The sequence below is a fragment of the Camelina sativa genome, chromosome 16, assembly GCF_000633955.1.
Source record: "Camelina sativa cultivar DH55 chromosome 16, Cs, whole genome shotgun sequence".
NCBI lineage: Eukaryota > Viridiplantae > Streptophyta > Magnoliopsida > Brassicales > Brassicaceae > Camelina > Camelina sativa.
Window position 1 is genome coordinate 16,753,684 of NC_025700.1, and position 21,302 is coordinate 16,774,985.

At 36.5% G+C, this 21,302-nt stretch overlaps 2 protein-coding genes across 2 annotated transcripts; one reads left to right on the plus strand and one right to left on the minus strand.

The window, feature by feature from the left end:
• Positions 13,873-16,408, plus strand: LOC104753728 (nucleoid-associated protein At2g24020, chloroplastic-like). Its single transcript, XM_010475936.2, has 7 exons — positions 13,873-14,133; positions 14,340-14,497; positions 14,595-14,685; positions 14,747-14,817; positions 16,084-16,165; positions 16,267-16,313; positions 16,385-16,408. Exons 1-7 carry the CDS (start codon positions 14,073-14,075, stop codon positions 16,406-16,408), a joined length of 534 nt encoding a protein of 177 aa, XP_010474238.1. The 5' UTR covers positions 13,873-14,072.
• LOC104750833 (G-type lectin S-receptor-like serine/threonine-protein kinase SRK) lies at positions 17,305-21,001 on the minus strand. Its single transcript, XM_010472682.1, has 7 exons — positions 19,675-21,001; positions 19,010-19,153; positions 18,743-18,897; positions 18,454-18,664; positions 18,114-18,351; positions 17,856-18,006; positions 17,305-17,773 (listed from the first exon to the last, which is right to left on the minus strand). Exons 1-7 carry the CDS (start codon positions 20,999-21,001, stop codon positions 17,474-17,476), a joined length of 2,526 nt encoding a protein of 841 aa, XP_010470984.1. The 3' UTR covers positions 17,305-17,473.

Consider the following 21,302-nt stretch of genomic DNA (forward strand, 5'->3'; position numbering starts at 1 on the left):
GGACAAACCATGCTATATGTAGCTATCTTTAACCAAATCTACGATGCTTCTTCCACATTTTCAATCTTATTAAGTTATATTAGTAATTAAGAATGTACATAATGTACATATATCAGATCTGCAGTGACAAAATGCGGAACTTACGTTTATAATTTTAACTTCTCAAACCATATATCAGATCTGCAGTGACAAAATGTACATAATGTTTTCTTCTTCATGTAGCAGAAAAAAAAAAACGAAAGCTAAAGATAAATAAAAAAACTATAACACAACACAACATCAAGGTAGTAGAAGTAAAAACTCGAGAAAAACATAGATTCTAAACTGCAAAACACGGACATCTATCGTTATTGTCAGTTTGTCACTAGCAAACCCTGACCTAAACCAGCCCTCATGTAGAAGACAATCAACCAAAGTCCAAGCCCATGACAGAAAATGACAAGGCCCAAGCTCATAACCAGCAACACAAGACGACAATTAAGCAATGGTCAAAACAGAGGAGTGCGTGTACGGAGAAGAGGACACTCCTCTTCTAAGACAACAACCCTACGCGTCTGGAACCCTTTTTGTATGACTCACCAAGCACAGTTGTCTCCTAAGGATAAGGTTGCTTTAGGATACTAGATTGTTCCTTATGTTTGTATATATACCAAAGATGTAAAGAGACTAATTAATCAATCAATACAGAAGATATTTTTCTCAAAGCTTTTCCTAAGTTTTCTAAGTTCTTTCATGGTATCAGAGCCATCCTAAGCCCTAACAGGTGAAATCGATGGCGACGACGTATCCCTTTCCAGACAATGTCCATGTTTCCAGCTTCGTCACCTTGAAGTTGAACGACAACAACTACCTACTGTGGAAGACTCAGTTCGAATCGTTGCTCGCGAGTCAAAAACTCATGGGTTTTGTCAATGGAGTTGTCCCTGCTCCAGCAAAGACTCGCCTCGTCGTCAATGGTGAAGTCTCCAGTGAAGTTGCCAATCCTCAGTATGAGGCTTGGTTTTGCACCGATCAGCTTGTCAGGTCTTGGCTGTTCGGAACCCTCTCTGAAGAAGTGTTGGGTCATGTTCACAGCATCACAACGTCTCGTGATGTCTGGCTTGCTCTGGCAGAAAACTTCAACAAGAGTAGCGTTGCCAGAGAGTTATCTCTTCGTCAAAGTCTCCAGCTTCTATCAAAGCAGGACAAGCCACTTTCCACCTACTGTCGTGAGTTCAAGTCGATCTGTGACTCTCTAAGTTCTATTGGGAAATCAGTGGATGAGTCTATGAAGATCTTCGGTTTTCTGAATGGTCATACCGAGTTCCTTGAGCAAGTTGCCAGCTCCGACATTCAATGATGTCATCACGGAAGTTCAAGGCTTTGACTGTAAGCTACAGTCGTATGATGACACCTTTGTCACTCCTCATTTGGCCTTTATGACAGAGAAGACCAACCCGTGTGCTCCCCAGTTCTCTCCAAATCAATGCGGTCGTGGTCGCTCTAGTCAAAATAGAGGAAGAGGAGGTTATTCAACAAGGGGAAGAGGTTTCTGACAGCACCAATCCTCCTCTCATTCGAATGGAGAAAGGCCAATCTGTCAGATTTTTGGTCGCATTGGACACATAGCCATCAAATGTTACGATCGATTTGATAACAACTACCAAAGTGAAGTTCCAACTCAAGCCTTTGCCTCACTACGTGTATTTGATAAAAATGGTAGAGAATGGCATCCAGACTCGGGAGCTACTGCTCATGTCACATCCTTCGCAGCTGGTCTTCAGGACACTAAAGCTTATGAAGGCGGTGACACAGTAATGGTTGGAGATGGAGCTTACCTTCCAATCACACACGTCAGTTCCACCACTATCTCGTCAGGTAAAGGTATAATTCCTCTCAATGAAGTGTTAGTGTGCCCAGAAATGAGAAAATCCCTGCTCTCTATGTCAAAATTGTGTGACGATTATCCTTGTGGTGTGTTTTTTGATGCTAATAAAGTTTACATAATCGATTTAACCACTCAGAAAGTGGTGGTTCAAGGTCCTCGTAGACAAGGACTCTATATGCTGCAGAACCAAGAGTTTGTAGCGTTCTACTCAAACCACCAGTGTGCAGCTACCTTGGACATTTGGCATCACCGGTTAGGACACTCCAACTCAAGGATTCTTCAGCATCTTCAAGCCTGCAAGGATATTCAAGTCAATAAGAGCAGAACACCACCCATTTGTGAGCCTTGCCAGATGGGAAAAAGTGCCAAGTTACAGTTTTTTGATTCTGATTCTAGAGCTTTACATCCTTTAGGACGTGTTCATTGTGACCTTTGGGGGCCTTCACCAGTAGTATCAAACCAGGGATTCAAATACTATGCTGTTTTTGTTGATGATTATTCAAGATACTCATGGTTTTATCCTTTAAGATTCAAGTCCGACTTTGCATCAGTCTTTATTGCTTTTCAAAAATTGGTGGAGAATCAACTTAATACAAAGATCAAAGTGTTTCAGAGTGATGGAGGGGGAGAGTTTACAAGTAATGTTCTCAAGAAACACCTTCAAGAGCATGGCATTCACCATAAGATATCTTGTCCCTACACCCCACAACAAAATGGGGTTGCAAAGAGGAAACATAGACACTTAGTGGAGCTTGGTCTGTCTATGCTTTTCCACAGTCACACCTCACTGAAGTATTGGGTTGAAGCCTTCTTTACAGCCAATTATATTACAAATATTCTTCCCTCTTCGGCTCTGAATAATGTCAGTCCTCACGCAACTCTTCTCAAACATCCGGTGGATTACTCATATCTTCGTGTCTTTGGATCAGCATGCGATCTTTGATGAGTGTCAGTTTCCTTTCCAAGATAAGTTCCGACATCTAATACCTCAGTATCAGACACCACTTCTTCGAGTCTGGCAAGCTACAGACACTGCTTCCTCAACAAAGGAGATCTCACCAGTACAGTTGTTGGGGAAACCGCCTGAAGCTCCTCTACCAGTCCAGCAAGAAGATGTAATAGTATCTGACGAGGAGGAAAATCAATTCCAAGATACCACCTTAGTACCTATTTCAGAAGCAACTCCGGCTGTTATAGATAATCTCCATTCGATGACAACTCGAGCAAAGGCAGGAATTCACAAACCAAACCCAAGGTACGTCCTCCTGACTACAAAGACGACAACTGATGAACCAAAAAGCATAATCGCTGCTATGAAGCATCCAGGGTGGAATGGAGCTGCCATGGATGAGATGGGTAGAATTCATATGTTGAATACATGGTATCTAGTCGAACCTACTAGCGATATGAACATCCTGGATTCCAAATGGGTTTTCAAGACTAAGCACAAACCAGATGGCACACTGGACAAGCTAAAAGCACGTCTTGTAGCTAAAGGATTTGATCAAGAAGAGGGTGTTGACTACTTGGAAACTTTTAGTCCAGTGGTTCGAACGACAACAATATGTGTGGCTCTTGATACGGCTGTTAAATGTGGTTGGCCTATCAAACAGCTTGATGTTTCCAATGCTTTCCTCCATGGTGAGCTCCAAGAACCGGTGTATATGTACCAACCATCAAGCTTTGTTGATCCAGAAAGGCCAGGTCATGTATGTCGTCTCACCAAGGCCCTCTACGGTTTAAAACAAGCACCGAGAACATGGTTCAATACTTTTAGTAACTTCCTGATTGACTTTGGTGTTGAGTACAACACGTCGGATACCTCTCTGTTCGTTTGTCATCACAATCAGGAAACTCTTGTTCTGCTCCTTTATGTTGACGACATACTCCTCACCGACAGTGACAGTCATTTAATGATTCAACTTCTTGAAGCCTTAAACAGCCGCTTCTCTATGAAGGATTTGGGTCCTCCAAGCTACTTCCTTGGAATAGAGTTTGAATCACACAAAAATGGGCTGTTTTTACATCAAACAGCATATGCATCAGACATTCTCTTTCAAGCAGGAATGTCAGAATGCAATCCTATGCCAACCCCTCTGCCACAACATCTTGAGAAATTGGACAACACACCATTTGTTGAGACAACTTACTTCCGAAGTCTTGCTGGCAAACTACAATACCTGACTATCACAAGACCAGATCTTCAATATGCGGTAAAATTTATTGGCCAGAGAATGCACGAGCCAACGAACTCTGATTTCACTCTACTGAAGAGAATTCTCAGGTATATCAAAGGAACTCTTAACTACGGTTTACCAATACAGCAACACAAGAATCCAGCTCTATCAGCTTTCTGTGATAGTGATTATGCGGGTTTCAAGGATATAATACGTTCCACCACTGGCTTATGTATCTTACTTGGATCTACCCTCATCTCTTGGTCTGCAAAAAGACAATCCACTGTGTCAAACTCATCAACAAAATCAAAATACAGGGCTCTGTCTATCGTGGCTAAATAACTAACATGGATATCCTCGCTTCTTCGTGATATTGGCATCTCTCAACACCAACCGACGAGAGTGTTCTGTGACAACTTGTCTTCTGTGACAACTTGTCTATCTATCAGCTAATCCGGCACTACACAATAGACCAAAGACTTCGACAAAGATTGGCACTACATTAGAGAACGAGTGGCTGGGATTAATCGAAACTCATCACATCCCAGCTACACTCTAGCTAGTCGATATCTTCACCAAACCACTGTCTCGACCTTCTTTTTTAGATCTGCGACGCAAGCTTGGTGTGTCTGCTTCACCTATCACACCCACGCCAAGCTTGAGGGAGAGTGTAGAAGACAATCAACCAAAGTCCAAGCCCATGACATGCAATGACAAGGTCCAAGCCCATCAACAGGACCACAAGACGACAATTGAGCAATGGTCGAAACAGAGGAGTGCGTGTACGGAGAAGACGACACTCCTCCTCTACGACAACAACCCTACGCGTCTGGAACCCTCCTTATATGACTCACCAAGCACAACTGTCTCCTAAGGATAAGGTTGCTTTAGGATTCTTGATTGTTTCTTATGTTTGTATATATACCAAAGATATAAAGAGACTAATTAATCAATCAATACAGAAGATATTTTTCTCAAAGATTTTCCCAAGTTTTGTAAGTTGTTTCACCTCAAACCTCTTTAGCAAGGTTGAGTGGATGTTTATGAATCATTCGGAATTTGACTAATGTGGAGTTGGGCTCCATTTATCTATTTTTTCCGATTGTTGTTATTTTTCTAACTGTGTATTTTATGTGTTGATGAACTTTAACTTAAATGTATGTTAATGCACGTTGGTTTTGTTAAGTTTTATATTTGATGGGCCTTGTATTTTTTCTTTATGTCTTTTTGATAAATGTGGCAGTCTGTCAGCCTATATATACTGTATATATTTATAGTTTTATACACGAGATAAAACTTAATTTAATGTATATGGGTTGCTGATATGGTAAAAACAGATTCTGATATTCGTTTGACAAAAGAAGAAAAAAATTCTGATAAAACTGTTAAAATGGACGGGTTATCCATTGTCAACCCATGTCCAATTCATTATGGATTGGTCATGGAGAAGCCCATAATTGAAATGGACTTAAATGGTCTATGTCCAACAACGCCCACGGACAAAACAGATTAGAAAATCTGGACATTGATCGGTCCATTGGTCGAACAATGCTAGGTCAAAATAAATTTGGGGAAAATCTTATAACTCATTTCTCACTTTCTTAAAACTTGTTCGGCGATATTCTCTGACGATTTCTCCGGCGATACCATCTGATATCCTTCAATCTCCAACGATAGCATCTGATTTCCTTCAATCTCCGGCGATACCATCTACTTCCCTTCAATCTCCATCGACTTCAGGTAAGAAACCCATTTGCTTCTCTGCTTCTTTTTCGATTTTGGAAGAGACTCATTTGAGATTTATGTTTCTTCCTTCCTTCTCTTCTTCTCTTTCGATTTTGGGAGAGACCCATTTAAGGTTTATGTTCCCATATAGATTTTGTCATTCAAATGATGAGTGTTAGCGATTTCTGATTTTGCATCTGAGTTTTTCGAATATGTTTGCATGTGATTTCCCCAAAATTGTCGCATTTGGTTTGATCTGGATTTGTATTTTCTTTGGGGGAAATTTATGAAACGATTTGGTATGAAACGATTTAGAAATAGAAGAAAAACAAAATATGTGGAAGATCTTCTTCTGTGCATTTCCTCCTCCACATACGGGTGCTGGAATAGCTACAAAGGTGTTGGCATTGCTAAAAGATTGGGGAATAGAAAAGAGAGTGTTCACAATTACAGTTGATAATGCTTCCTCAAATGACAACATGCAAGGAATTCTCAAGAGGTAGCTTAGGAAAAATTTGGTGTATAGTGGAGAGTTCTTTCATGTGAGATCTATTGCACACATCTTGAATCTGATTGTGCAAAAGGGATTAGAAGTGATTGATGGTGCTATAGAGAAAATCATAGATCGTGTTAAGTTTGTGAGGGTGAGTGAGTCTAGAGAACAATCCTTTCAAACCTGTGTAGAAACAATGGAATTGAAGCTAAAGGTGGACTACTTTTAGATGTATCAACTAGGTGGAACTCTGATATGTCTATATTTTGTCTCTTCTTAGCATATATTTATCATGCATTTAGCTAGGATAACTAGTTGTTTTGCATCAATTTCTAGCCTCTTTTGTACACATTGCATATTTAGGTAGTTCTTGCATCATCTTTGCATACATCGTGCATTTCGGAGTATTTCAGGTGTCTAGGAGATGTCGGAAGCGCACTGTTCAAGTCGACGTCGTTCGAGTCACCCACTTGAGCCATTCGAGCCCATGTCGTTCAAGTCACCCACTCGAGCCGTTCGAGTCGACGTCGTTCGAGTCGCCCACTTGAGCCATTCGAGTCGACATCGTTCGATTCATCCACTCGAGCCACCCTTTCAAGCCAACACCATCACTGTTCGAGTCGACTTCACTCGAGCCACCTAGGTCGAGCCACGATGACGTTGCATTCCACTCAACGCGCACGGACTCGATCTCACATGTCAGGAAGAAAGACGTTTGGTCTCACACGCTTGAGGGAATTCCCAAAACCGACTCCTTACCTTGTCGTTTTAAGTTGTAGGGTTTTCCATGTTGGACTACTATATATACATTTTGTTAAGTCTTTGCCGATACATCTTATCTTTTATCTCGTATTGTTTTTCCTTAAGGTTTTTACCTAGCCACCATATACGTTCTCAGACTTTGTAATCCGACATCTTGGAGTTTATTGAGTATTTGCATCTGATTTCTTTTACAAGTTGTTCATCTCATTTTTACCCATCTAAGAATGCTTGTTTCAATGTTTTCTGGATTTGTATCTTTGGTGATGATTTTCGGATCTGTGCTAGTGTTAGAAATACTAGTTTCTCTTTGATCAATTGGAACTAGGTTCGAGACATTTCCACACCCAAAAGGTATTTGATTAAATGTCTGACCAACTATTGCCAGAGACTTACGTTCCTAGCCTAAGAGATTAGTTATCTAGGATGTTTGTTGACGTGAATGAACTTGTTTGTCATGCCTGCTCGACCATGTTTCTCTAGCGAGAGTTAGGTATGGAAGTGGTTGAGTCGGAGTAGCTTTTGCTAAGATATTGGATTAGCTAAGTTGTGATGTTCATTGTTTACGGATAGTTTGCTTGTGGTATGTTAAACACTCTGTAGACTAGGATACTCCACCGACATCAATTACTCCCATCCTTAGGACTTTTACCTTTTTGATTGATATTACATTCCTGAGACTATTTCTTATCTTGCGGTTTTGTTCATGCTTAGACTTGTTTTCGTTTTTACTCTTGTTTACTTCTTATCATACATTTTCGTTTCTAATTCTTTATTTCATTTCCGTTTTTGCATTTTCATCATTCTAGGATTGTTAGACATAAAACCACTCTTTGAATCGGCTTGACTTGTGATTTCTTGATTGCTAGCAACATCACATTTGGATTGACACCTTAAGTACTACAACACATAAGGTTAATTGAGACCTACTAGGAGATACAAAAATCTTAGTATCAAACTCAACTCACCCTATGCTCTCAAGAGCAATCATCTATAAGGAAGCACTTCGCCATCTTGCAGAGATAGATACAAGTTATCAGAGTTTTCCTTTGGATGTAGAGTGGACAAGAGCAGAGTTGATCTTTGAGCTCTTGACCACATATGCAAAGATGACGAATTAGATCTCCATTCTTTCTCTCTCTTTCCGCCAGCCACGTAGCGTTGGCGAACAAATCAGCCAAATCTTCTTATTCAACTTTGTCACTATCAAGTGAATAACTGGTTCCACCAGAGTCACCGGTTCCGTCGCACATACCTTACTCATCACACACTGGTTCCGTAGCGCAGTACTCTTCACACACTGGTTCCACCAGAGTCACCGGATCCGTCGCACATACATTACTCATCTTCTTCTCTCGTGTTACTCATCACTCTCTCCTCATGTCCACAAAGCAGTTTCTGCTTTTTTGACCACGGGGTATGGTTGGAATTGTCGGATGTCGTAGCCAAGATTCCCTCACTTGAGTTCTCGCGGCATGGTAGATCTAGATCCGCTCCCGTTGAACGCCGTCAAAGGCTACTCCTTCATCGTAGAGGAGATCCGCCTCCCTGCACTGGTCTTGGCTCAGCCGGTTTCTCCCGTTGTCTCATTTCCGGCGAGATCCTCTTGACACTTTCCCTAAACCTAGCCGTCAGTTATTTTCTCACTCACACCACTCACGGCTTTGCTTTATGGTGGGCCTTGACCAGGGCCAGATTGTCATGTGGTCTAGTCCATTGTTAAACCACTTCCTCCCATGTGGAGAAATTTCTCATCAAAATCCTCTTCCATTATGGAGAGAATCATGGTATCTTTGTTCTTATTGGATATTGATGTTAAAAACTTCACCTCAAGCATACTTGGAAAGATGGTCTTTATAGTGTCGTAATCTAAGCCTCTTGTATCCTCCTGTGAGGAAAGAGTTGCTTTTAAGTTCCTCTTTGAGCAAAGAGAGACCCTTTTGGTGTATATCCCTCAACTGCGAGGTGTATTTCTGATGAGTCTTCTCATATCAATTTCAAATGAGAGAGAACATGTTTTCCGTCATTGATGTCTATCTCAGTGGGAATGAATACGCTTTTGTATCATTGTACACCAGCCATATGCAAGGGCTTTATCTCTATACGAAGCTTATTGCTTGGCTCAAGACCGTGGATGGAAATCGTATGGCTTCGGATTTCTCTTCTATTTGCAGACTATGGTTATGGGACTGCAAAATGTATTTCTCGTCCTTCTTGCGATCTCCCTTTTCAAGGAATGGGTGTTTCGACACTTCAGGCGCAATATTGGAAGCGTAAAAAAGCTAGGATTCTTATGTATCCTATGCAGCACTGTTTATCATCGGAGTTAGCTGTCTGGCAATAGATCACACTTCTCGTCTTTGGATGGCCTACTAGCATAGTAGAGCTCTTTATATTTTGGGTCTTTAATCCATTTGTTTTAGCTTTTAAGCCTTGTTATGTTTCTTTATGTTTTATTTCATGGTTTGTTGTATCATGTGTTATAAACAACATACCATGGTCAAGTCTCCTCCTATGTAAGTTTACTGGTTTGCGTTCGGCTCCTCTTACACGAAAGTTTGTAAACCTATAACTTAATCTTAAGGAGTGTTTGTGGACAAAAAAAAAAAAAAAGTCTCTACTCATATTTAAAAATGTAATTTTTTCTTCTCTTGGATACTAGTTATTATCAAGTTCTTATCATATTACTATGATTTTGCAACTAACGCCATGGTTTCTCCAAATCCAACAATAATTTTTGTATACCAAATGAAATATGTTTCTATTATTCTTTAATTTATCAAATCTATAATAAATGAAATAGCGTTAAAATCAGTTATGTAGGATTAAAATATTATCATCGGAGATATAAAAAAAATAATAAGAATATTAGAAACATATTTCAATACACTTTTATGAAAATACTTGGCCAAAGTTATATCTAAGATTTTTTAAAATAACAAAAAAAAAAATTTAAACCACAATTAATTAAATAATTGGCCAAAATGTGATTTTTAGATATACTTTTTAAGTTTGAAGGGTAAGATATATTTCTATTTTGAAAATTTAAAAATATAAAACTATCCCGCTTCTTTAATTAAACAATATACATAAAGATTTGAAAATTTATTATAAATGTATAATACATGAACTTCGTTAAAATCCCTTTTTATGTTTTCTTTCAATGGTTGGTGATCTTTCCTGTATCATATATTAATTTCCCATAAAATAATTTACAATTTGATATATAAGTATATAAAAAATTTACTCTTAGAATTTATTTATTTATTTATTCTGAAATTATTCATGATATGAATATTCTTCCCTCGCTTTATCAGCAATTGCTACAATTTCTAGATATACATCATTTTCATTTTGATAGATTTATAGACTATTAAAATATGATAATTAATATTATTATTTCTAAAATTGAATTTATGTATGTCATGTGTATAAGTAAATTTTTCTATAGTATTTGTAACTTATTGTCAATTCCAAAACCATAAAATTTATAACATCCAAAAAAACTAATTTTATTTCTCTTAAATAGTCTCAATTCATAATTTTAAGAATTTAAACAATTAAAAATATATCTATAATAATTATTATTAATTTACATTATTAAATCATAAATATTAATTTATAGATAAATTAATATATAGTTATAAATTAATAAAATGTCATAGTCCCAACATAATTAATTTATAGAAGTTTATATATACATCTGCTAAATAATAATTATAGATTGAATAAAAAGTTCAATAAGGGAAAGTCGAATCATTGAGAATTGTTTTTTCTTTCAATCACTTATTTTAGTAATACTAGGGAAAAATCCGGGCTACACAACATATATGTAATTGATTAGTTAGTTAAATTTTTATTTATTTATTTGATTACTATACATGCTAAAATGATATACTGTCTGTTCCAAATCATAAGAATTTTTAGTTTTTTTTGTTCCATTTTATAAGTTTTTTTTCAATATTTCTATGCATCATTTATGTTTATTTAGGCCGTTATGAGCATTTGTATTCTTCAGTATTTTATTATATTGGTTATTTCTCTGAATAAATGTTTAATAATATATGTTATGTAAAAATAATGGAATATTCATGGTTTAACATTTGGCTTTTAGCTAAAAAAATCTAATAAAATGGAACAGAGGGAGTATGATGTTGTTTCTAATTTAAATTAAAATTTGATGAAAGATTGGTGTGTTCTTAAAATATATATATATATATATATATATATATATATATATATATTTATACTGTATATATATATTATACATGTTAAAATGATATGGTTCTTAATTACAAATTTGAGGTAAGATTGGTGTGTTCTTAAAAGAACACATTTAAGGACACAATTTAGTGAAACAGTACACAAAGCGATTTTAAAGAATTTCACTGAGTTATTCAAAGAGGGAGAAAATGATAATGTATTCATCGTTGTGTTCTGAACCAAAAAAAAAAGAGGATTTCATTGTTGTGCTACTTAGTTTACCATGAACATATCTAACCACTGATAACAAAGGAAAAAAAAACGGACATCGACAGCTAAGATTTGAGTGACCACCTATATCATAATACATAAAAGGGTAGAAGTACATAAATACTGACCAATCTGATAAAGGTTAGTTTGATCCACTCTTTTAAAAGATTGGAACCTTTAATATATTGTTATCTTAGCTGCAATGACAATCAGTGAGTTGGGGGGGTTGGGTTTGAAGTTCGAACTACCCTTTCGCATTTTTTATGGAGTTAAATATGGAACCTACCGTAGCAATTGTGCTTGCTTCATAATTAACAATGGTAGTTTTAGCTCTAGCACAAGCCCTCCACCTGCATCATCGTAGTCGAGACTGTTATCACCTATATAAGAAGCAATGAGTCTATTTAAAATGAAACTATTTGATAATTTAGTATTGTGAAACAAATATAAAGAAATATGATATATAAATTTGTACTGTAAGTTTAGTAGCATTAACTTTACATTACGGAAGACCAAAAACCTGTTATTGTGCATTCCTTTCAGAGAAAGCTATGCTTCAAGCGCAAAACATATATTAAAACTTTAAAGCAGAATTTAGCCATACTTACAATTGCTGGCCGATGAAACACTTGATAGTCACCATCTTGTTGGCAACTTCCATGGGATACCCTCAAGATCAAAATTTGTAAGCTTTTTTACATCATCTCTTTTGTAAAAATTAATTATTTTTCTTGCAGTGTATTAACCATTCATGTTAATCTAAAAATGTAATTAGTCGTTAAGCAGGGAAATAAGATGAACAAAGAATTTGTCTTTTGTTTAATATCAATGTTTTGGTAACATATTCTTTAACAAAAAAAATGTTTTGGTAACATATAATACCGCAAGGAAAGCCCTTACCACCAGCCCTCACTTACACCACTCCAGAGAAGCTAATTAATCTTTCTTTGTCTTCAAATTCTCTTGCTTCTGTGATGATTCGATTACAATGAGTGATATAGGGGAAGTGGAACGATTTGTGGAATATGGGAGCTAACACGTAATTTAAGAGGAGGAAGTGAAAGAAGTTGAGCCGATTCGAGTTTCACTATTAAAAGAGGTGCAATTCAATCGTCGTTATAAAATGAAAACCCTTCTGTTATGGACTTATGAGGCCCATACTCCACTACAAAAAATCAGGTGTGTTGTATCATTTATTTTGTATCACAAAATAGAATGAAGTAAATTTAAATTACTTATTTTCAAGTGAAGCAAATAAAAATGATTAGCATCAATTAGATCAATAATTATCTAGTTATACATCAGTTATTTATAATTGATTCAGTTTCAACTAGTTTGTATCACTTTTTTAAAATTGATATAAAATATATTTTTATATTATTTAGAAAATTGATTTGCTTTTTTTTTGTGGATAAAATCACTTTTAAAAACGATTTAAAATTTACATCAATTAAAAACTGATGTTAAACAAATTTATATTTAAAGTATTAATAAATCTATTTAAATACATATTTGTGAGTGAAAAAAAATGTTCTGCGCGTTATTTTTTTTGGTTTCTTTTCCTTCTCTTTCTCTCTCGTTATCTCTGATACCGAAACAAAGAAAAACAGATCGAGGAGAATCAATCAGAAGAAGAAATCTTAGAGAAATTGGAAGCTTCTCTCTTGTATTTGAGTTTGGTTCGGTGAAGTTTGTCAGGTCAAGAGTCAAGAACTGGTAAATCTTTCGTCCTTTTTTTTTTTTTTTTTTTTTTAAAAANTGCTTAAAAAATCAGTCTAATCCTTGTAGTCATCGAGTCCATGTTTCCATATCTGGATTTTTTTGGTGGTTGTTCGATCTCATAAGGTTCTGAAATAAAGGTAAACATGTATGGCCTTTAAAAATGAATGAGACTATACATTAACACATCAGTAAAAATAACTAACCAATCAAAAATATAACGATTAATACACATCATCAGAAACTTCCTTGTTTTGTGTTTCTGCTTCTTCGTCGTCGTCTTTCAATTTTTCTATTTGTTCTTCTACCGAGCTGCTGCGAGAGAGAGATACACTATCCCCACAAGCAAACCCCCTTCTTCATCATCATCATCATCATCTTCTCTCAGGTCAGCTTCCCCATTTGATTTCCCTTCTTCGATTTCGTTATGCTTTACTGTTTCACCATATCTTTGATTTTTTCGGATCCGTTTTTCTCTAATTCCCCCAGGGTTCTTCTTCTCTGCTCTCTCATAGGTTTTTTAGATTATGCGATCGGGTTTCCTAGAATTTTGTTTCAGTTTTTAATTATAGTTGGATTTCAATTTTATGTTTCCAATTTGCTCAGTATCGTACGACTTTAACTGACCTCGAGAAAAATCCAACTTACAAATCGTTAAAGTTTGGGTTTTTTTTTTGGATGTTTGCTTGATCGAACTCGAAATATGAAATAGGGATGATTTTTTTTTAATAATCTGCAGAGATTGTAAGAGATTTACATGAAAGATGAATTCAAGTGGCGGTGAGGAGGTGAAGTTGGGGAATGGAGTTGTTGGGAGTTTCGAATTTCAGAAACCCCATCTTCTCTCTTTCATAAAACAATGGCGTCTATGGCTGCAACCACCAATTTCACCAAATTGTTGCTCTTTCCTTCCTCCCATGGTTTAGTCTCTCTTAAAAATCCCTACTTTAATCTCTCTCTCGATTTAGGTTTCGGTACTCTGTTGTGCATTGGGGTTTCATCGTAATTTTGATTAATCTTTGGTAATTAGACTTTATATTTCGTATGTGTAAGAGCTGAAAGTGTAATTTTGTATCTACAACTGTTTTTTGGGATTAAAAATTCGATTTTGTTTTTTCTGTTTCAGTTTCAGGAAATGTGAGCTTGAAATCGCAGAGAGGTAGTAGTAGTACTAAGAAATGGCCGAATCAGAACAAGTCAAGAAATGGTTACAGGTCTCTCCGTGTGGATGGACTATTCGGAGGTGGAAACAAATATAATAACAGTGAAGATGGACAATCTAAGGTATACATTAGATTGGATTCAGTTATTTTCAAGAAGTTCGTCTATGTCGAAAACTTCCTTTGCTTCAATCTGTTTTTTCTTGTGTGATGTTACCTAGGCAGGGATATTTGGGAATATGCAGAATATGTATGAGACTGTGAAGAAAGCTCAAATGGTTGTTCAAGTGGAAGCTGTGCGTGTCCAAAAGAGTTAGCTACGTAAGTTACAAACTATTAAATTTTATTGAGTTTCTCTGCTATGTGTATTGAGTTTTGATGTTGCTTTTGTTCCATTTTCGCAAAGCTGAATTTGATAGTTATTGTGAAGGCGAGCTTGTCAAGGTTAGTGCAAATATTGTTATATTCTAAATAGATGAGTGAACATAAGACTATAAGAACTGCCTTTATATCAATAAGTTAACTATCAGTCTATTATCAAGGACTCATCACCGTCTTTTTTGGTTCTTATTTGGGTCTGTTTCCCTAAAATATTCTTGGTGGATGTAAGAACAGTGTTTACTACTGTTTTTTTATGTCTTTGAGAAATCCAGACTAACCAGTTATTTGAGAATGAGTCATGGCACAAACGTACCAGAAAAGCCTCATGGGATACAAGATGGAATAGTGCTCCCTGGAGTTGATAACTTTGCACATATTGGAGGGTTTGCTACTGGTTTTTTACTTGGATTTGTGCTCTTAATCTGTCCCCATTATGGATGGATCAGCCAAAGAAACGCTCCTGGAGCTAAACCACACAGGTACAAGATGTATCAGGGCATATTTTGGACCATCTCTCTTCTCCTCTTGGTCGCTGGGTAAGTGTTACATTTCTCTGTTATTCACCCTCCACGTTAATAGCTGTAAATCAGTTTGTTTGTTTGTTTTCCCTATACTTATAGTTCATAAAGGCCTGCTGCATATTGAGTAAATGATGATATTGTCTCTTTGATTGACAAGACAAGTTATGAACAATCACCAAACAAAGCTTCTTTTCTTGTCACAAGTTCATTGCTGGATTGATCTCTCTCTTCAACAATGTCGATGGAAACGAACATTGCTCATGGTGTCATTATCTTTCATGTGTTCCAACTTCTAAATGGAGCTGTAACCGAGAGCCAGCCTCTTGCACGGTATAAATCCTGTAGTGCCTTTTTTTCGTATCTCAGTTTCTCGAATCGCTTTTCAATGTCTCCTAATTACATATCTCTTCTTCTTATTTTTGTTTTTAGCAGACGACTCAATTAGGTAACCAATTCAGCATGACTTGTTTGAGAAATGGAAAATCAGCATCTTACATTGTGGCAAATCCCCCCGGACTCACGGATTAATAGCTTATGTGCTCAGCTTTGCCGTTGATTTTTACTTACTGATTTTTAGAATATATACAAACTCACTCGTGTGTACACTCTGTATCTTCTTCTCCTTCTCATTTTTTTCTTGCTTTATTGTGTATATTTTATAGGAGCCTCCTGGCTTTATTGTGTATATTTTTTAATAACATGATTTGACAAGAACCACACTCTATAATCTCAACTCTTTGTTTGATTTTTGTTGTTTCTGTTACTAATTAATTTAGGTGAACTGAAACCTTTTGGATTTGTGTATCAGGTTACCTTATTAGATAACCATCAACTAATTTGTACTGATATATCCGAGGCAGCAATGGAATTAGGTTCCGAAGTGAGTAACTATACCTACCTTTTAATGGAACAATCAAAGCTAATTTGTTTGTTTCTCTCTTTTGCTGACATCATGTTATGTGTTTTTTCCTATGGCATAAATTTTCACAACTGCTTGTTACAAAAGCATACAAGGACGCACATGTCAAGAGTGTTGTGGTAAAGCAATCAAAGATCATTTATCAAAATAATTTTCAATATTTTTTTTTATTCTACATAAACCCATATAGGTTTCTACCATTGGAGATAATTAATAGTAAAAATTCTCTTAACTTAAAAAGAAACCAATTTAATAATTAAAATAATGTTGGGATACCATGAAGGTTTCTTTGCATTGGAGATGGTCTTAGTAACTCGAATTTGTTGTTCTTCTCGTACCTTAAATTTATTATTACCCAAAGCTTACAAACCAATAAAGGCCCATGAAAAGTTTAAGAAAAACAGGATAAACTCCAAGTGAATAAACATGTCTCGTAAAGTTGAAATTGTTTCTATTTTGCGCATCTTTTACTGAGGTTCCGACGATGACATGACGTCCCAAGAATAATTAAAAAAAAAATTCTTGACATTCTCGTTTTCGGATGATAATGTCGATGATTAATTTATTCTGGTAACCGTGATTTTCAACTTTGAGTTTCCAGGTAACAAAATTTTGATTTTTACGTGTTTTTTAAAAATTAACTGAAACGAACATAATATATATTAATAAGGGAAAATTAAGGTAAGAATTTATTTAATCCTTTATAATGATAAATATATTGATTCAGTTATTTACAATATTAACTATTAACTAAAATAAAAATAAGTAATTTGTGACGGAACTTAGTTGATTACATGATATTTTGGTTTTCTTGATGGATCAGACTTGAAACATTGTTTAGAATAATAAAATAAGACTTTTGTTGTTTTCTTAAAGTAAAATAAATTTTCACTAAAAGAAAACACAAGAAAGATAATTTATAATCTTGTGTTTTTGCTAAGAGGATGTCATTCAAGTGGTTACATTATAAATATTAAAATGCATAAAGTATAAAATAAAATTTGAGCAAAATCAGAATACTAAATTCTAATTTTTACAAGACTTTTAAATGCTCAATCTTATTTATCTTAAACTACAATTAATTATTAAAAATAGTTTGCGTACCAAAAAGTTCCAAACAAATTAAGAAAAAATTACAAACAACATAAAAAAAAGATGTGCTGAGGTGGCAAAATTATAGAATACCTTCTATAGCTGATGTGGACACTCTTAAAAGGCTTAAATTGTCCATTTTATTAGTAGTAATACAATAATACGTTCTCTCTTAATAACTTTCCAGTTACCGAGGCTCTATTTCCGTGGTGGTGCTTACGATCGTTGTCGACGTCCACGGATCAGAGCTTATTGCAAGACAATAACCAGGCGGTGTAGGCTTCGGAATATCTGTATCACTCCCGAGCATTGAAACAACCCATGACATTGCTGGTCTGTCCTCTGCATATTCTTGAACACACGTGAGACCAATAGTTATGCATCTTAAGACATCGTGTAGCTTGAATGTGTGTGATGCGGATAATAAATCCATCATATTCTTATCTAGAACCTTAAACCCTGTTCCTTCTTCCATATTTCTCCACACCTTTTCATTGAAAAAAGCAAAGCTTTTTAGTATTTGATCAATCTCAATGAAGGAAGAACGAATTTGATTGGTTTAAGCTTACGTAGCTGAGAAGATTAGTATCCTGGTCCGAGCTGGTGAATCCTCTGTTCTTCTTGCCAGTGATAATCTCAAGAATCACTACCCCAAAGCTGAAAACATCTGATTTTTCAGAGTATACCCCGTCCATCGCGTATTCTGGAGCCATGTAGCCGCTGAGCAAACCGTAAGATTAAATTTAAATAGTGGGGTTTTAATGTCCAAAAGATAAATGTCATTTTATTTTTTTTATTTTTTAGATAATGGTTATTAGATTTCTTACTAAGTTCCAACTATCCTTCTCGTCGTAGCTTCCTCCTCGTCCCTAGCAAAAATTCTGGCCAACCCGAAATCCGAAATCTTTGGGATCATATCTTTGTCAAGCAAGATGTTGCTCGTTTTCAAGTCTCTATGGATAACCTTACACCGCGAGTCTTTGTGAAGATATAAAAGTCCTCGCGCAATACCACTGATGATATTGAATCTCGTCAGCCAATTTAGCTCAGAACTTTTGGTTTCATCTAGAATCAACCACACGTTGTAATTCAGCACCAAATTGAGTTAACTTATTACCACTGACATTTAACCTAAGAATAAAGCTTATAGAAAGGTGAGGCACTAACCGAAGATATAGTAATCGAGGCTTAGATTTTCCAAGTATTCATAGACCAAAATCTTATCGTCCTCGTCGGCAAAACAGCCAAGAAGTCGGACAAGGTTAATGTGTTGAAGCTTTGCAATCAGAATCATCTCAGTTCTGAACTCATTGGTCCCTTGAGTTGACACATCCGATAGTTTTTTCACCGCGATCTCTTCACCGTCAAGTAACGTTCCCTGCTACCACATATGTCATTACAGAATGAAATTTCTTTTCTCAGTGAATAACACAATAATATTTCGAATTATTTGTACCTTGTAAACTGTACCGAATCCGCCTTCACCGAGCTTGTTGCTGATGGAGAAATCATTGGTCGCCATGGCAACGACGTCATATTCCATCAATGGCAGTTTGAGATCCTCGTCTGTTGTCTCTAGCAAATTTAGGCGTGGTCCCCTCTGTCCGCACTCTGTTTTATTCAGAGACGAAAACAAACCAAAAACAAAAGGACATTTACATCCGAGAACACAATAAATGAAGGTTGACGAATATAAAGAAGAAATAGGAATGAAGATTACTACCAGTATATAGTGCAGTTCCTCTTGCTTGCGTACGTTTCCTCCAAAAGTAAATGATAAAACTGAGAAAAATCAAAGCAATGCCTCCAACACTCAGACCTATTTTTGTCCTAGTTTTTCCACTGTTGTTGTTCGCCCTCTCTGTAACTGTGAAAAGTCATAGCACCGTTAATATCCCACATGGCTCGGTGAGCGTGAGTCATAAATCACATGACTTGTTTTTCGGTCTTTCGCCAACCGTACTAAGAAGTATGATTGGTTTGGACTTTTAGATCAATGGTAGGTATTCTCAAACATACTGGAGATTCATAATTATAAAGTGAAAAATTATGGTGACCCATAATTTAGAAGAAATTACTTAACGTGAAAATAAGTGAAATTAATTTATTAATTTTACTTTTCAAACAGACAAAAATGTTCATCAATCAAATATACTTTTTGTAACTGCATAATGTGTTTTGAAATTTAAGTACTCAGACTCTTTAAAATCTGATCCTAAGGATTTATATTTAAAAAACTTAGTGTTTCTTTAAATATTTCCTACATATCCGAATTCAGATTTAGAAATCCTAATAGCTTGGGATATCCACAACTTACGGATCCATCTAATTAAGCGGACGTTGAATGAATATATGAGTAGTGTCTAAATTTAGGGGGAGAAATCTAACCGAGATCAACAGCAGCCACTTTGACATAAAGATCTTGACCTGCAGTGGCATAATTCCGGATATCAATGAGGTCACTAGTCCAAATCACACAACCTGACCCACCATTTAGGATATCCGTATTCGCATACGCCGTGCAATTACAGTTCTTTGCGCACCTCTCCTCACATTCCTGCAACCCGATTCTCGTGTCCACAATTACCCCTTCGGTATCCGGTAACTTCATATTCTTCAGCAGGAGAAACTTATCGTCACTGCAGCTCAGCTCCGTCTTTCTTAAACACTGACCACTTCCGCCATCCAGCAGCCACTCCTGTAGGTCCCTTGGCGCAAATCCTTTGATACAGTTACAAATTGGAGACGTGTCCGTGTCACAGTAAGAATTAAGACCACATGTCCGGTATAAATTGCAGGTTGTTAGGGGTGGCATCCAAACCATGTTCCAGTCCAGTGTTTTCGAATTCCATGTGAATAGTTTTAAATTTTCTCCGGAAGTCAACGTTAATCTCCAGTAGGTAGTGGGGGTGGTGACTCTATACGTGTAGAAGACCTCCTCTTCGTTCACCGTGAAATTGTAAACAATGTTAAAGTAATCCCATTCCTGCATCTCTGGTATGCCGCTAAACTGGAGTCCATTCCATGGACCGCTCCGGACTGTTGTCCCTCCGTCCAGCAGTAGAACATATTCAGGTAACCCTCGCATTTCGAGTTGGAACAAAGTATTCCCCCTTGACGGATCATATGAGTTATTCCAGCATGTAAGTAATCTGTTGTGTCCTGTCTTGAGATCCAAACCCAATTTCATATGCGGAAGTAAAGTATCTGTCGGGTAATCAAAGCTCTGCCACAGTATTCCATCTTCCCCGTTCGTTTTGGAGGCCCTAAGCACGAAATTTCCATTAGGGAGAAGCTCTGCTACCACCGGAGATCTCACAGCTACAGTGACATTCGTCGACCAGACTGTGTTATTAGACTGATTGAGGAGGACAAGGTTCATACCGGAGATTTTGAAGGATCCAGAAGCACTGTAGAGAGGGTTATCTCTGTTGGAAACCCATACATAGGTTCTTACCGGGATTGCCTTGTACCAAATCCCGAGATACCAATGATCAATATCTTGAAAACGTCCGGCGGTCTTGAAGAAACCAAGTTCGAAATCATCACCAAGAGAGACAATGGTTCGATTGCTTGAGATTGTCAGAGTATCAGTAGACGACAAAGTATTGGCATAATTGGAGAACGCAGGATGAGAAAACAGAATTGAAACAACAAATACGAAGAAGAATGACTTGTCCAAATGGTGATAAGCTGGCCGTATCATACATTTCATCTCTCTCATATGATCTTCAGTTTCTAACTAATGATCGTTGTTTTCGTTTTTCAAATTTATATTGCGGAGTATTTTCCTAAGTTCAATTATTGCCACCAGACAAGAAAATTGTTATTTCAACATTCCATGACTTTGTAATCACTTCATTTAACTCATTTACCAATGAATCTACATGTAATATTAATTTGGTGCAACATGACATGTGTTGTTCTTTAAGCAAAGTATATTTATTCATCTATTTTACTATGGTGCATCCTCGTAATTAACAAGTTTACATTAATTGACTTGCCTAGATTAATCG

Coding starts and splice junctions, on each gene's coding strand:
- LOC104753728 (XM_010475936.2), top strand. CDS start 14,073: ATGGCGTCTATGGCTGCAACCACCAATTTCACCAAATTGTTGCTCTTT. Junction 14,498..14,594: donor GTGAAGATGGACAATCTAAG/GTATACATTAGA, acceptor GATGTTACCTAG/GCAGGGATATTTGGGAATAT. Junction 16,166..16,266: donor AGGTTCCGAAGTGAGTAACT/ATACCTACCTTT, acceptor AATTTTCACAAC/TGCTTGTTACAAAAGCATAC.
- LOC104750833 (XM_010472682.1), bottom strand. CDS start 21,001: ATGAAATGTATGATACGGCCAGCTTATCACCATTTGGACAAGTCATTC. Junction 18,665..18,742: donor GATTCGGTACAGTTTACAAG/GTACAAATAATT, acceptor ATGTGGTAGCAG/GGAACGTTACTTGACGGTGA. Junction 18,007..18,113: donor AGAAGGATAGTTGGAACTTA/GTAAGAAATCTA, acceptor CGGTTTGCTCAG/CGGCTACATGGCTCCAGAAT.